The 17,519-nt window shown below is 38.3% G+C and overlaps 2 protein-coding genes across 5 annotated transcripts in view; one reads left to right on the forward strand and one right to left on the reverse strand.

Moving 5' to 3' along the window:
• Positions 1 to 17,519, reverse strand: part of CMSS1 (cms1 ribosomal small subunit homolog) — a 371,764-nt gene that overhangs the window by 332,521 nt on the left and 21,724 nt on the right. The gene's annotated exons all lie outside the window — the stretch shown is intronic.
• FILIP1L (filamin A interacting protein 1 like) overlaps positions 1 to 17,519 on the forward strand; it is a 300,030-nt gene that overhangs the window by 266,580 nt on the left and 15,931 nt on the right. For all 4 annotated transcript variants that reach the window (XM_063101164.1, XM_063101169.1, XM_063101178.1 and 1 more), the window contains one exon: positions 11,285 to 14,060. In XM_063101164.1, the coding sequence (XP_062957234.1) occupies positions 11,285 to 14,060 (2,776 nt within the window). The remainder of the gene's footprint in view (positions 1 to 11,284; positions 14,061 to 17,519) is intronic.

Consider the following 17,519-nt stretch of genomic DNA (forward strand, 5'->3'; position numbering starts at 1 on the left):
GCATGAAGTTTACAATCTAGTAGGAAAGACAGCCAGTAATCAAATAAACAAGTAAAATATAGTATGCCAGATGGTTGGCACTAGATGAGGTGAGGGAGAGTCCCACGGCTCCCTGGGACAACAGCCAGTACAAAAGCACACAAGCCCTGCTGTGTTTGAGGAACAGCAGGGAAGCTGGTATGGCTGGAGCATAGTGAGCAAAGGGGGGAGTATTAAGAGGGGTCAAGGAGCCAAGAGAGAGGGGGAAGAAAGGGCAGGAATGAACAAATGAACATCAAAAATATGAGATGGGAGAAAGAGGAAACTCTTCTGAGGTCAACACTCTGGGCTTTCTAGCATGTAACCTGCTTAAGTGGAAAGAACGTACGCTTTACAGTCAGTGAATTTTTATTCTGGTCTGGTTATTTGTGCTGTTTAGTAAACTATTTAACCTCTTTAAAATTTAGTTTTTTGGTCCCTCTCCCATCTGTAAAATGGGAATAATAATAGTTATCTCATAAGGTTGTTATAAGGATTAAGTGGACAGTAAGAGGCACAGAGTAGACCCTCAATATGCTTGCTTCCTTCTCTCTATAAGCAAAGTCTTGCACTGGGAATTGGAATCTATGTTCCAGTTCCAGGGCTACCAAAAACAGATATACAACACACTCAAGGTAGTATTATCCCCATTCTACAGATCAAGAAAATGAGACTTGGAGGGGTTAAACTGCCTTCTCAAGTCACACTAGATAGAACTGGGGAAGCCAGGATTCAACCCCAAAAATCGATCTCCAGAGTCTGAAATTTCTTCGCACACTGCACTACCCTGCCTCCCACTGTATTCCACTGCCACATTCCCACTGGAGTTTCAGTGCTGGTGAGTGTCCATACTCCATGTGTCATCCCACTGCCCCCTGCCACCTGCACTGTTTACTGCCATTTATTGCTGGGGCAGTATGGAGGACAAACAGGTAAGATACAGAAGAACAGAGATCACAGAGAGTACAAACTCAATCACAGAGAGGGGAGGAAGAAATGGAGACGATGATAAACAATGAATGTGTTAGGAACCTGAGGGCAGCCCAGTAGCATCATCACCATCTTAAAGGCGGCTCTGCATGCCATGTACCAGGAGGCACTATCAGGAATCCACACCAGGAGGCACTATCAGGAATCCACACACATCTGTGATAATCCAAGGCATCACATGCTGAGTGGCTTTTTGAATGCTTCTCCCCAGAGGGACAGGGCAGCCAGGGAAAGGTATCATGGCTGTGGTAGGCCCAAGTAGGCCTTGAAGGACCAGGGAGACATCCACCTGAAACTTATAGTCTGACAAGGACCTAAAGTCTCAACCTGTTGAAAGACAAACTAGTTTTTTGTTTATTTGTTTTTTGGTGTAGTAGCAATCAAAATGGAAAGTCTGGAAAAGAAAAAAGATTGATCTGAGGAATCTTTTTCTTTTTTTTTTTTTGTCTTTTACGTGACCGGTACTCAGCCAGTGAGTGCACCGGCCAGTCCTATATAGGATCCGAACCCGCGGCAGGAGCGTCGCTATGTTCCCAGCGCCGCACTCTCCCGAGTGCGCCACGGGCTCGGCCCTGAGGAATCTTTTTCAAATAGTTAAGAACCCCAATTTGGGGGCAGGGGAAGGAGAAAAACACCAAAAAGAAAGTGAGTAGGCTCTCTATTTAGCACAGTAGTAGTGTATTCACAGTAACTGGTTTTTTTTAAAGTTCATTCTTGATAGCTATAATATATTTAAAACAAGACAAAAAAAATTCATCTGAGTAAATGGCAAAAAGAAAAATCCATCTGAAGTAGATATTTTTTAATATCAAAAATTAAAATGGGGGATGGAGAAGGTATACCATTAGCGGTATTAAATGAGTATCCATCATCTTATCCTACTAGAAAGCTCCCTAACTGACAATATAGCACTGAAGAAGTTGATAACACATAATTCAGGCTCTAAGTAATTACCCTGGTACAGATTTACAGGTGCTGTCCTTATGTCACTCCCGTTAGTTTTTTGTTTCCTTTCCCAGGCCTAGCCTGAGTACCTTTCAAATCTCGACCTGGCCCTTCGATTGGGGTGTGAAGGATGTCTTTCCTAGCTCAGACTCCATGCATACTTCCTTTGGTCTTAAAATCAAAGTATTCTCTTGTAGCTGCCTGATTCTCCAAATTCTGTGCCTGCAGGCTCTCAGACTGGTCTTTTTGGGTTCTGGAACCTTGCCCTTCAGTTTTTCTTTCTAGGAAACCTTCTGTCTCACAGTTACTTTGCTCTTTGCTCTTAAGAGAGCAAGGTTTGCCCGACTCCTGGTCCCTTTGCTAAGTTTGAAGATTCATAAGCTCTTCTCAGAATCCTATTTCTCTGCTAAAAGCTCTGAAGCTCCTTATAATTAATAGGTCATTTGACTATTTGCATCTTATTATTTCACTTCCCCTGACCTCTGAGGAACCAAACAAGATTGTTCAGATGATGAAGAGTCCTGACTCACAGTGCCTCATTTTTACCATATATTCATATTCCTTTGACACTAAGCTAAAGCCTCCTCCATCACTTCATGCCCTAATTGTTTCACAATGAAGGAAGAAAATAACCCAGCTTGCTGAATCTGGACCCGTTTATGGTGTCTCCAAATGAGCTCAGTGATGATGACAGGATCTTCAGTAACAAGGACATAAAGCAGACACAGATGTACACTCATACTAGGCTAGCAGATGCCAAAAAAAGTGTTACTGTTCTTCCAGATCTTGCTGACCAACTCAAATGAATCAAACATTACATTATAGCTATGGTATGCTGTAGCTATAATTTTTTTTTTTTAAACCTTTGAATAGGGCGAGAAATAAAAGGAAGCAGCATATATTGAATAAAAGGACTGGTCATAGCTATTTTTATGAGTACTCTTAAAAATTACACTAAACAGTGAAAAGTCCCATTGAAAAAGCAGGGAGCAGAGCAAGGAAACATAAATTACAGACCTGATTACCAAGAACCTATCAAATTAAGGAAACTTACCAATAAATTCCATGTAATTACTTTGTAAACTGCCACAAGTCCATGGTTATTTAACCATGAACATATCTATCAGTGCAATGCAACAATTAAAATTACATATTAGTCAAGAATTGCTAAAAGATAAAGTGGGATGTAATCATAACCAGACTATCAAAGTCTAGACATGACAGCAGACATAAAAATGAATAAAGCAGTGTGATGTATCAACATGTTAACCAGGAAGAAAAAATAATGTATTAAACTAGCCCTGGAACAATGAGAATACAGTAATGGAAGCCCATCAAACTGAAGTTAGGTACTTAAGACTTGGATGAAAGTTACACTATTTCAAACATCTTAAAACACCAAACAGGTTTTGGTATCATCACACTATTTGGTTGTTGATAGGAGACTATTATAAGTTATAACCTAATTGATCTGTGCAGGTATACAGGTGAGTTTTGAAAAGAAAAGGCAAACTGACAACTAATGAGAACAGTGCCTTGCACATAGTAAGTAGGTGCTCACTGTACTTGTCTTATAAAGGTCTGAAATGAATTAAATGTCAGCTGAACTGCATAGCACTATGGATGGACCCATTTTAAAAACCAAGCAACTCAGTGGTTTACATGCCCTTAATTCAAATTTTGTTTTCAAAAAAACACAATGTCTTATGGAGGCAGTTTTGTAATTCAAGATGTTTCTAAGGATTAGGAGAGAGGAAATTTGAAGGCAGAGAATATTCCATATATCTATAGTGGGCAGTGAACAACTGGCTCTATTAATGATGGAAACACCAAAGTAGTGAAGCTGGGGACCTCAAGATGAAGCAAACGGCTGACCAGTAACATCCTAAAGAAGCACAGGGTGAAAGCCCAAAACAGGCTTTTCCAGAGAAAGATATCTTTGCCATTTATATTTCAACTGTCTATCTTCTAGAGCAGTGGTTCTCAAAGTGTGGCCCTCTTCAAGAAGTCTGTGAGGTCAAAGCTTTCTTTATAACACAGCCTTTTTCACTCTCATTCTCTCAGATGTGTACAAGGAGTTTTCCAGAGACTACATGACGTATGGTGACGTCATTGCTGTGACAGCTAATGGAATGTATGAAACAGATCTGAGGATCCAGCTGTCTTCAATTAAGCCAGAGATTAGTTTGTAGAAACATAAAACAATGCAACTCTTCTCACTAAATTTTGTTTGAAAAAACTTATTTTTCATAAAAATGCTATTTAACATATAATAGATTATTTTTAATGAATAAATGAATATTTTTAAAAAATCTCAGTTTCAATTTCTAATACAATATATATTGAAAGGTATAACCCGCACTATCAAAAGCTCTTTAGGATCCTCAATAGTTTTTAAGAATGTAAAGCAGTTATGAGACCTAAAAAGTTCAGAACTGCTCTGGGGCCTTCACCGAATAGTGCTGGAACTATCTGCTCATTCTTTTGTAACAGCCTACAAACTGTTTGAGAACAGGATCCTCCTTCCCCTGTTCACCTTAGGTATAGCTCTAGAAATAACTATAGTCCTTTGTTGTTTGTAAATTAAATAAGCAAAAATCTTGCCATATTCATAACATCAAAATTCAAGATCCACAACAGGAATACAGTGGAATATTTGTCTCCTTAAAATGACAGATGAGAAACTAAGCTGACTGTGAAGTTGTTCACAACATACAGGTCGATTTCTGTAGCTAATACAAACAATATAGTGTCATTAATGGATTGTGGAATTGGTTTTATTGCTTGATAATCACCTTAAGTTTATGTCTGAAAAACTGGAAAAGAGTCTGCAAAACTAGAAACATAATTGATATGTTAGGGTGGTCAGATTATAGATAAATATTTCCTTTCCAATTTCATTTGCTGTTGATATAATGCTGCTTGTGTAGTAAACAAATGTATTTGTCCAGCAGAGCTTTGGACTCTAAGGAAAAAAAAAATTAAAGAACCACTCAGTTGTTTCAAAGTTGAAATAACCAAAGGAGAATGATGGGCTAGGATGTGGACATTTACCACCCATTCCTATCTTCCTCAAACAAGCAAGCACATACAGTTCTAAAGCAGAGATTTGAAGAAGGAAGAGAAGGAGCTGTTCCAACAGTCTTGATTCTTTCTAGAGGCTTGGTGGCTATGAAATAGAGAAGATAATGTACTTGGAGAACATTGATGGGAAACCCACTTTCACCTCATTTTCTTAAATGTCTAAAACAACGCACATGGTAAACACTACAGCAGGCTCTTAAAAAATGAATAAAACTACTTAGGACAATGCTACAGTATTTTCCACAGGACAGTGTATTTGTTCATTCTTTCATTAATTCAAAAAAATTCATTTGGTCCCCTCCATATGTAAGGATTTTGTGGTAGGTACTGTAAAAGACACAAATGAATCAGACACTCAGACACTCATCCTGTTCTCAAGAAGTTTATATTTTAGTTGGGTTGATGGTAATGTACATAAATAAGACAAAATCAGAAGTGGCGAGAACTGTCATATAAATTCTTATGGGTATTGCTGTCATTACTGCACTGAGACACACCATCTGTTTCATATGTGTATTATATGGTGCATATTAGTAACAGTGTTTGATATAGAAGAGATAAAATATAGGCACACATGTGTGCTGACATATGTGTGTGTAAATAAAAACTGAAAAGGCCCTCTCAATATATAATCTGTAATGAAGAACCAGCATTATGGTTAGTACCAAAGAATACTCAAGATGACAGATGTGATATTTTTGAAAAAAACAAGGAACTGGTATTGCACATAATAATAGTGATAAACCACAGTAAGTTAAAACAATCCTGAGCCATAATGGAAACTCTAAAGAAAAGCTGTAATAAGATACTGCTTTAAGCCAGTTTGGATTTAATTACCTCACATTTGTGTCCATAAAACCAGCTTCCACAACCTGTTTTTATTGGACAGGATTCAGTGAATGTTCCTATAATCCTTTGGTGTCAGTACTTGAATATGAATATGAATACCCCAAGACAGTAGTCTTCAAACTGGGGTACATGTACCCCTGAGGGTACCAAAGACTTTCCAGGGGTATATGCAGGGAGAGCTTTAAGGGAATCAATGTCTACATTAACAGCTCACCCATATACTCTTTCCAAAACTGATGTGTTAGAAAAAGTGACTATGAGTTCTCCTTTTTCAACAACTCCTTCAAAATAGGTGGCTTCTTAGAAAACTCTTACCAGGTACAACTTCCTGAGTTCAAAGTTGTACCCCCCTGGGGCACCAGACGAAGGGACACTATAGAAAGTCTTACTCCCGAAAGAGTCCCATGAGAAATGAGCAACAGCAGCAGCTTCAGAACCAACCACTGGGTGAAGCAGTGCCTTGTTTCTTCATCTGGGAACAATTTGGCAAGTCCCTGTGCCTCATCTCTTCTAGAAATGAGATGGTTGCCAGAGTGATGTATATTTACACATTTACTTTAGTTGAAAAATGAAATCAAACTTTTTCTGAAACAGTGACTAATTTAGCTGGCTGATTTGTTAATGAGGATTTTTAGATTATATGACAGATGTTAAGATACATCTTCTGCAACTATTATAAACCTTGAATAAAAATCTGGACACCAGCTTTAAAATGTGTGAGGGGGTACTAGTTTTTAAAAATTCTTTCAGGAGATATAAGAACAAACATTTGAAAACCACTGCTCTAAGAGATATAAACCAAAAAGAATACAAACACAATGATAAATGAGAATTTTTCTTTAAGTTGACAGTTTCTTCATACAGAAAAAGTTGATAAAGACACTTTATCTGTCAGTCCACCCCATGCAATGATTTGTGTTTTTTGTTGGGAGGCAATGTGATGTGGGGAAACAGTATAGGCTTTGCTCCTTCCTGACCTTCTGAGCCTCAGTTTTCATACCTGCAAAATGGAGATAATCCCAAAAGCCCATAAACTTGTCATAAGAATTATAAACCATAGATGTACAGACTTAGCTTAGTGCTTGGCAGCACCTCATTGGCACTAAATAAAGAATAGTAGCTACTGTATGGTCTCCTCTATTTTTAGTCTTTGGGCCATGTGAGGAAAATCACAAACTGGAACTAAAATTAGTTAATGCCTTTTTATGTGAAAATGTAGCTACTAGCCTCTCACTTACAGTATGCATTTTGAGACTTTTTTTTTTATACAGATAGATTTTAGTTAACTAATTGTCATACTCTCCTACCTAATGTTCTCTGTGAAAACAAATGGATTGTCATGTAGGTCAGGAATACAGTCTATGTCAACAGACTGGGGAATTATCAATAATGAACAAGTTAATACTCAGCCAGAATTCCATTTCCAAGAAGCATTTGACATGTAAATATTGAAGCTTTGCCTACCCATAGTCAGTCCTAGGGCAAGCAGAACTGGCATCATCTGTGAGCTTGTTATAAAGCAAATTACGATGCCCACCCCAGACCTACTAAGTTAGAATTTGCAGTTTAACAAGATTCCCAGGTGATTCAAGTGCTTCACATTAAACTGTGATTCACAGTTTGATGATTTACATTTACTTTAATGGTTCACATTAAACTGTGAGGAGCACTGGTAAAGAACAGGCCATTAGGCAAGGTACAGTCACCAGGTATGTATGTAACTCAGGTGGGAACTTTTTGTTGCATCTGCTTAATTAGAGTAAGGCAGGACAATAGTCTAACTTATGATAAACATACACACATGCCCATAAACACACACACACACACACACACACACACACACACACACACACGTGCACGATGAGTGGTTTTCAACTGGAGGAGATCTTGTCCTCCAGGCAGTGTCTCTCAGTGTCTGGAGACATTTTGGTTGTAAACATCTTACAGTGCACAGGACAGCTGTCCACAACAAAAAATTATCTGTACCAAATGTCAATAGTGCTGAGTTTGGAAACCCTGGCATAGATTATACAACATCCCTGCATAAAGGCATCTTAATTGGAACTCTTTTTTTTTTTTTTTGTCGTTTTTTCGTGACCGGCACTCAGCCAGTGAGTGCACTGGTCATTCCTATATAGGATCCGAACCCGCGGCGGGAGCGTCGCCGCGCTCCCAGCGCAGCACGCTACCGAGTGCGCCACGGGCTCGGCCCTTAATTGGAACTCTTAATGGAAAAAGGAGTCATAATTTGACTACACAGCCTGAGGAGATGAATTTTAGAAATGGAGAGTTCTGCATCTCAAGGTCTATGCTACTTTCCAGAGTATGACAACACTAACTAATAGCTCTCAAAATCATTGATCTGCTTTCACTAGCAAACCCAGAGCCCATGATCATCTGTATTAGCACATAAAGTCAGTCATTATCAATGCATAAAACCTCTTAAAATGCAAAGAAAAATAATGGTGATGAAATTAAGTTGCTATTTCGTCTAAAACCCAGTCCTATTCAAAGAAGGAAGCGGGGTTGGGATACTCAACTCCACACCTTTCTCACCCTATACTTTAAGACCATAAGGTAACCTCACAATTCACCCCATCAGAAGTGCTAATTCCTCCAAATTCAGTAGCATAGCCAGCCTCTTTCACCTCTCTCACACACAAATACACAACCACACAATGTGTAATAGCTTTACAGGCACCCAGCTGGCTCTGAAAAGGTTTCATCAGGGCCTGCTGCCTTCAGTTCCCCCTGGTTCCTGGTCCTGAGCTCCTCAGCTGATGGCTGAGGCTATAGTTTTTTCTGCATATAAACTCTTATTTCCCTTCCTAAAAGGCTATACTGGACTAGGCTGTTGACTGTCCTATGGTGTGCTCAGGGAAGTGGCCCTGGGAAACAGCAGGTTATTGGGAAGCAAGTAGTAAGGAAATGCTTAGGGCCAATGTATTTAAATTGTCGGTTTTGTGTGCCTATTTGTAAGATGGAGCTTGGGAAGCAGATGGGAATGCCAACCAACTTATAAAAACCATGAAAAAGATGCATCATGCTCATGCTGAAAACAGTGAACACAATGGAAGCACCTGAAACTTTTTCAAAACGTTTTTTGCTGGTTACGTGCACTGCCAAGATTCAATAATTCCCATTCCATCATTTTTTTTTCTTTTTTGGCAGTTGGCTAATATGGGGATCTGAACCCTTGACCTTGGTGTTAAACACCGCACTCTAACCAACTGAGCTAACTGGCCAGCCCCCTCCATTCCACCTTAAAGCCTTTTTCATTATACTGCAAAACAATCTCCCCTCCCTTATATCTTAAGAAAACACACCCCGTTCTCATAAAATTGAAATAGCAACATTCTATTATTTAGTAAGTTGAAAAAAAATCCTGAAAAGTTTTTGTGAAACTGTTCTCTAATAAAACTGTAAGAACTGTAGTGTACAGAGGGGAAAATATTTTACTGCAGCTATGCTCAGTGCATTGTAAAAACCATTAAATCCAATCCTAATGCTAAAGTAAGAGGAAGAAGCACTTTGCCAAAGTTTCTGTAACTATTTCACCACGAAAGCAGTTTACCCATGGAGTGTGCCACTGGGTTGTGAAGTCCCACGCCCATTGGGGAAGAAGCTGCCATGTTTATCATCTCAGGCTCCCAGGTGTCTCAAACAGGGAGTCCACATGGCCAGAAGCCATGTGCAAGCCTCTTGCCAAGACCATGGATGAGATCATCACCAACCCCACCCCAGCATCCTGCCTAGCCTCTTCTGAATTTCACAGGCCACAGCCCTTGGGCCAGCCTCCTGTTAGGTTCTCAACAGGAAAAACTAAAAGTGGATCCTTCCCCACAGAAAAGTTTGGTAATTCTTGCATTATACAATTATTTTAAACATGTTCCTCTGGTATAGTGTAATTACAGAAAAGAGATTAGGATCTCAAAAAGGACTCTATTTCCAAGAAGACTGTCACAAATTAGTTTCCTTTTAAAATGTCCTCTCAAATCTTTAAACAACTTTCAAAAAGAAAGTTCTGTGACAAGGATTAAAGACATGCATTGGGCAATTAACTCATTCCTAATAGAAAAAAATTAATTAAAGTATATGCTGGGTCAGAAAGCAAATGTGTATAACTTTTCATCCATGACAAGTCCTTTAGTTCCATTCTTCAGGAATTCCATTCTATTTTAGTTTCTGTATAACAATACCACAAAACTTATAATTACATCCTCTATAATTAGCCCATTCCCAGTATAATTAAGAGTGCCACAAATTTAAAACTGCAACCTCTCTACTGACGGAACAAAGTGTGTGGAAGAGACAGTTTGTATTGCACATAAAATACCTTCCTGTTATGCCAACAAATTTAAAACATAAAAGAAAAAAATAACACATTGTAATAGAGTTGTCATTTAAGAAGGAATTATTATGTTCCTGATAATAGTTCTTCTCCACTGTGTCTTATTATCAGACTCTCATCAGTAATAAGCTCCTTCCTACCAAACCCCATAATCTTCCCACATGTTATGAAAACTCCAAACCCATTCAGATGCCTCTCAAATCCCCTCATTTAACTGCCATCCGCTGTATGAGGATAGATATACAGTATATGTTCAACTCCCTGAAGCTTGGTTAAGATAAAACTAGGATAATGTTATGCTAGTGCAAAACAAGTTTTAACTGGCAGAGAGGTCCATCAATGAAGTGCATAACTAGTAAGCAATGTGAATAAAATTTTATCTTAAAAAATAAATAAGAAATAAAAAAAATTTATCTTAACCAAGATTCTGGGAGTTGAACATCAAACATTAATGTACCACATTTTTCAATGGTTGAAGCAAACCATTTGATAAATATAATAACCAGTTAATAAAAAAGAACAGCAACAACTAATGCTTATCAAATGCTTACCATGTACCAGGACTGTGAGAATCTTGGACAATTTACCTCACTTAATTTTGAAAAAAAGCCCCTGAGGTAAATATAATTATTGTCCCTATTTTTCATATGAAGAAATTGAGGCTCAAAGATATTAATTAGCTAGTAAGACAAGTACCAGTCTTGAAGTCAGGTCTAACTGAATTTCAAGCTTGTGCCTATTTTCACAGCCTTCAGACTGGACTGCCTCCTGATTACATGTTCCACAAGCAATTTAAACCAAATATTCTTGCCCTTATTCTTCTACTAAGGTTTCTGGTGAACTGCAACTGTTACTAATCAGTGGTAGTCAAATAAAAAAGCAAGATAATCTGTTTATCAAGATTCTTCTCCCTCATCAAATTCAGAAACTCCTTTGTGTATTCTTATGAACTGACAGAATCTTTCTCAATTACATAAATGTTTAATCATGGCTGATGACTTGCTAAAGCACCAATCACAAATTAGAATGCACTCTTGTATTTTTCAGATTAAAGAAGCTGATTGATCAAGAAACTGAATCCCAGGAGAAGAAGGAACAAGAAAGGGAGAAGAGGGTCACTGCCCTGAAAGAGGAGCTGACCAAGCTCAAGTCTTTTGCTTTGATGGTGGTGGACGAACAACAAAGGCTGACTGCACAGCTTGCCTTTCAAAGACAGAAAATCCAAGACCTGACCACAAATGCAAAAGAAACACATGCTAAACTAGCCCTTGCTGAAGCCAGAGTTCAGGAAGAAAAGCAGAAGGCAGCCAAACTAGAGGAAGAGCTGCACACGCAGACCACAAAATTTCAGCAGAACCAAGACACAATTATGGCGAAGCTCACCAATGAGGACAGTCAAAATCGCCAGCTCCGACAAAAGCTGGCAGCACTCAGCAGGCAAATTGATGAGTCAGAAGAGACAAACAGGTCTTTAAGAAAAGCGGAAGAGGAGCTGCAGGATATAAAAGAAAAAATCAACAAGGGGGAATTTGGAAACGCTGGTATCATGGCTGAGGTGGAGGAGCTCAGGAAACGCGTGCTAGATATGGAAGGGAAAGATGAAGAGCTCATAAAAATGGAGGAGCAGTGCAGAGATCTCAATAAGAGGCTCGAAAAGGAAACATCACAGAGTAAAGACTTAAAACTAGAGGTTGAAAAGCTCAATAAGCGGATTGTGGCTCTGGAAAAATTAGAAGATGCTTTCAACAAAAGCAAACAAGAATGCTACTCTCTGAAATGCAATTTAGAAAAAGAAAGGATGACCACAAAGCAGTTGTCTCAAGAACTGGAGAGCTTAAAAGTGAGGATCAAAGAACTAGAAGCCATTGAAAGTCGGCTAGAAAAGACAGAATTCACCCTAAAAGAGGATTTAACTAAACTGAAAACATTAACAGTGATGCTTGTAGATGAAAGGAAAACAATGAGTGAAAAATTAAAGCAAACTGAAGATAAGTTACAAGCTGCTGCTTCTCAGCTTCAAGTGGAGCAAAATAAAGTTACAACGGTTACTGAGAAGTTAATTGAGGAAACTAAAAGGGCACTCAAGTCCAAAACTGATGTGGAAGAAAAGATGTACAGTGTAACCAAGGAGAGAGATGATCTAAAAAACAAACTGAAGGAAGAAGAAGAGAAAGGAAATGATCTCCTGTCAAAAGTTAATATGTTGAAAAATAGGCTTCAATCGCTGGAAGCAACTGAGAAAGATTTCCTGAAAAACAAATTAAATCAAGACACTGGTAAGTCCACAACAGCATTACACCAAGAAAACAACAGGATTAAAGAGCTATCTCAAGAAGTGGAAAGACTGAAACTGAAACTAAAGGAAATGAAAGCCATTGAGGATGACCTTATGAAAACAGAAGACGAGTATGAGACTCTAGAAAGAAGGTATGCTAATGAACGAGACAAAGCTCAATTTTTATCTGAAGAGCTAGAACATGTTAAAATGGAACTTGCCAAGTACAAGTTAGTGGAAAAAACTGAGTCCAGCCATGAACAATGGCTTTTCAAAAGGCTTCAAGAAGAAGAAGCTAAGTCAGGGCATCTCTCTAGAGAAGTGGATGCATTAAAAGAGAAAATTCATGAATACATGGCAACTGAGGACCTAATATGTCACCTCCAGGGAGATCACTCAGTTCTGCAAAAGAAACTAAATCAACAAGAAAACAGGAACAGAGACTTAGGAAGAGAGATTGAAAACCTCACTAAAGAGTTAGAGAGGTACCGGCATTTCAGTAAGAGCCTCCGGCCTAGTCTCAATGGAAGGAGAATCTCTGATCCTCAAGTATTTTCTAAAGAGGTTCAGACAGAAGCAGTAGACAATGAACCACCTGATTACAAGAGTCTCATTCCTCTGGAACGAGCAGTCATCAATGGTCAGTTATATGAGGAAAGTGAGGACCAAGATGAGGACCCTAATGATGAGGAATCTGTGTTGTCCTTCAAATGCAGCCCATCTACTCCCTGCCCTGTTAACAGGAAACTATGGATTCCTTGGATGAAATCTAAGGAGGGCCATCCTCAGAATGGAAAAATACAAACTAAACCCAATGGCAACTTTGTGCAACCTGGAGATCTAGTCCTAAGCCACACGCCAGGGCAGCCACTTCATATAAAGGTTACTCCAGACCATGTCCAAAACACAGCCACTCTTGAAATCACAAGTCCAACCACAGAGAGTTCTCACTCTTACACGAGCACTGCAGTGATACCCAACTGTGGCACCCCAAAGCAAAGGATAACCATTCTCCAGAATGCCTCCATAACCCCGGTGAAATCCAAAACCTCTATGGAAGGCCTCATGAATTTAGAACAAGGCATGTCCCCAATAACCATGGCAACCTTTGCCAGAGCACAGACCCCAGAGTCCTGTTGTTCTATAACTCCAGAAAGTACAATGTCACCTATTCAGGTTTTGGCTGTGACTGGTTCAACTGGCTCTCCTGAACAGGGACGCTCTCCAGAGCCAATAGAAATCAGTGCCAAGCATGCGATTTTCAGAGTCCCCCCAGATCGGCAGTCATCATGGCAGTTTCAACGTTCAAACAGCAATAGTTCAAGTGTGATAACTACTGAGGATAACAAAATCCACATTCACTTAGGAAGTCCTTACATGCAAGCTGTGGCCAGCCCCGTTAGACCTGCCAGCCCTTCAACACCACTGCAGGATAACCGAACTCAAGGCTTAATTAATGGGGCATTAAACAAAACAACCAATAAAGTCACCAGCAGTATTACTATCACACCAACAGCCACACCTCTTCCTCGACAATCACAAATTACAGTAAGTAATATATATAACTGACCACCCTTACCCTCATCCAGTCCGTACTGATATTCTTGCAAGGAACTCAATCCTTTTTTAATCATCCCTTCAAATCTCCCAAAAGACTGACTGATTTGTACTTTGGGAAGGTTTGTGCATGAACTATACAAGAGCATCTGACACTAACAGTGTTGCCTGCATAGTCACATCAAGTGTGCACTTACTGTATATCTTTTCATTTACATACCTGTATGGAAAATATTTAGTCTGCACTTGTATAAATACATCTTTATGTATTTCATTTTCCATAACTCACTTTAATTTGACTGCAACTTGTCTTGGTGAAATACTTTAACATTATAGAGCAGTAAATAATTTGTTATTTTTACCATTGCTTGCTGAATTTTCCTTTGGTCATTTTGTTATATTTTTGCATGTACAATGGAATTTTGTTTCCTATTTATAATGTCTATTAATTCTTCCTTGAAAACAAACAAGACCTACTTCCCATTTACAGTCAACTTCTGATCACATATTACAGGGAGAAAAAGTGGTTCAAATAAATAAAAATTTACATCTTTTTTATTTCAAAATGAACTATAAGATTTCTCAGAAGCAAACTTAACTTCATGCATGGGATATTATCTCAATATCCCTGGTGCCTGCCACAGTGCTTAGCATATATTAAGAAACTGATAATAATGGAATAAAATAATGTTAAATAATTTCTTTTTGTGAACACATATAAGCTGATGGTGAAAGTAAAAAGCTTTGAAATGTGATAGGAAGCCAGAGAAAGCACATTTGGAAATTAGTTACCTTGATAATCAAGAGTTGACTGTATTTCTACCATAGACAGAAACCCCCATAAAACATATATGTCTGTATCCAAATTGAATCAGCCACTATGACATAAGCTCTTGAAGACTGCTTCAAAGCAAAAATATTATTCTTGTTCCGTTTTCCTGTTTGATTCCCAAAACAGTTTAGATTACTTAATGTAGGTGCACCCTACTGTACTTGTAAGTGGGCTGTATTCAGAAGCTAATGATTTGTTTTTTTTTTAACCTCTTAACAAGCAAATAAAAGCTAAAGATAGTTATGAACACAACTTATGGAAAAGGTATATTCGAAAAAAATCATACAATATGTTAGTTGAGGGAAGTAATATATGGTGAATGTCTTCTGTGATTATACTGATATGCCATTTACATGGTAGGTGAGAAAAACTCAGCCAAAGCATCCTAGAAATTCTGATACCTGGTCATGAGACTCCCTGAGCATAATACATATTTCTGAGCAGAGAACAGCTTTCAGAGGAACACTTTAAATTACACATGTGGTTCCCAAGTCACATTCCAAAATGATAATTTCAGATAAAGTAGCTCACCTCCATTTTCCCTTTTCCAACCTCTTAACTGTTAACTTAGTGTGGATAATGTTATTGCCAGCTATTGATCTGAAACAATGCATTTAGACATCTAGACAAACTTTAAGAGTAAAAAGAACCTTTCACAATTATCCTCCTTTTTCCTGCAAAATCAATTTCATGATAGCACGGCAAGGATCTGTTGACAGAAACACTTCCATGGTGATGAACTGCAACACTAAAGCTGTGGGCTTGCATCATTAAATAAATTTGTATGAAAGCTGAGGCTGGTGATTAATGAGAAAGCTTCTGTTTAAACACATTTATCTTGAGAACTGGCAGTGACCCAACTGTATTACAAAATACATGATGGTCTAAATGTTTTTTAAAACTATTTTTATTTTTAAGTCACCTTAGGCTAGGACTTCAAAAAAACTACAAACTTCATTTTAGCTCTTTCAAAGTAGACAATGATACCACTGTTGCATGATATCTTTTTCTAGTTAATAATCAAGAGGGTCGTGTAATGTTTTTGAGGGCATTGACCAACTGATCATAAAATTATGAACAACAGAGCTTGTAGGTGTCAGACAATTCTTTCTTTAGAAAGAATTCAAGAACAAAGTCTTTCCAACTTTGTCACATAATAGCTCAAACAGAAAACCTGTTTGCATGGTATTAGAGGAAATAGATAAAGAGGCAGAGAAAACCAGCCAAGGAATTCTCATCACCCCAAGTTCCTCCTGGCTGCCTCAAGTGTTGGGGGTCAGGTGGGGAATCCATTCTTGGCACACCTGTAACAGAGTTTGGGAGCTCCAAGCTATTAGTCAGCCCACCCATTTTGTAAGGATTCAATTTCTTATGTGAGCCACAGCTCTCTGCAGTAAAGTTAACACCACAAGTCCTGCACACCATGATTATAATACACAAATTCTCATTTCATCATCTGCTACAGATCTTAACTATAAATAGGCTTCCTAAGTGGTTGATCTAACATAACTGGAAATCTAGCAAACCTTCAAGGATTACCTCTCTTTTAGAGGTTCCTTTAACTGGGAGGATTCCTTCAGTATAATAATTCATATCAGCATCAAAATAAATTTTAGGAGACTGTCAGATTAATAACATATGTAGATTGTTAAAAGTGCCACTAATTAAAGTTCATGGTAAATAAAGATGGCACAATTCCTGCAAAAATATAAAATTACACATAAAATCACACACACTAGATTTTTGGCCTTTAATTTTAAAAATAGTTTCTTATATCCTGTGTGTGTGTGTGAGAGAGAGAGAGAGAGGAGGGAGACTGGGAGGGAGGGGGGAGAGAAGGTGGGGAGAGGGAGAGAGAGAAAGAGAGAGAGAGAGGAGAGAGACTGGGAGGTTATATAACTTCCTTTTTTATTGACATAATCACAGAACCCCCCTTAAAAACCAGGAAGGAGAGAGAAAGTGTTACTGAAAAATCTTCATAATGAGATATGTGAGGGTGGAAGGTTGTATTCTTTGGTCCATGAGAGACTCATAGTAGATTTTTATGCATATTTGAAAAAAATCATATCTCCTTTCATTGGTCAAAGTCCCAGGTTCAGAACCAAGTTTCATTTTATTCAAAGTCCCTCTCGCTCTTTAACCTTTCAGCTATAGCATCTTATCACAGATTTGAATGATTTTAGCACATTCTTTTTTCCATCTAAAAGCAATGGCAAAACTTTTCCCAAGAAAATGCTGCTGCTTTTGGGGCACTGGCAAACATAAACATCATTCTTACTAGGAGGACACTGCGCATTACTACAGTAAAAAAAGATCTCTATACTTGCTCACTAAGATGACAGGATTACATAAACTCTACTCGGAAGGTCATCACAACTATATCTTACGACACCAAGACTTTAGGCATGGGATCTTTAGGACTTCCAAAGGATAAAATTAGGAACGCTGTGAGATGGCCATAGAAAGGATATTTTATTAAAATTTTTTAGACACCTTGTAGTGTAAGAATTCCATGATCTTTATTGACTGACCTATATCTCAAATAAAAACATTTTTAGTTGCTTCTTTGATTCTGAATATTTACAAAGTGAATCTCCTTTGAAATATGTTAGAGAAAG

The sequence above is a fragment of the Cynocephalus volans genome, chromosome 1 (genome assembly GCF_027409185.1).
Source record: "Cynocephalus volans isolate mCynVol1 chromosome 1, mCynVol1.pri, whole genome shotgun sequence".
NCBI lineage: Eukaryota > Metazoa > Chordata > Mammalia > Dermoptera > Cynocephalidae > Cynocephalus > Cynocephalus volans.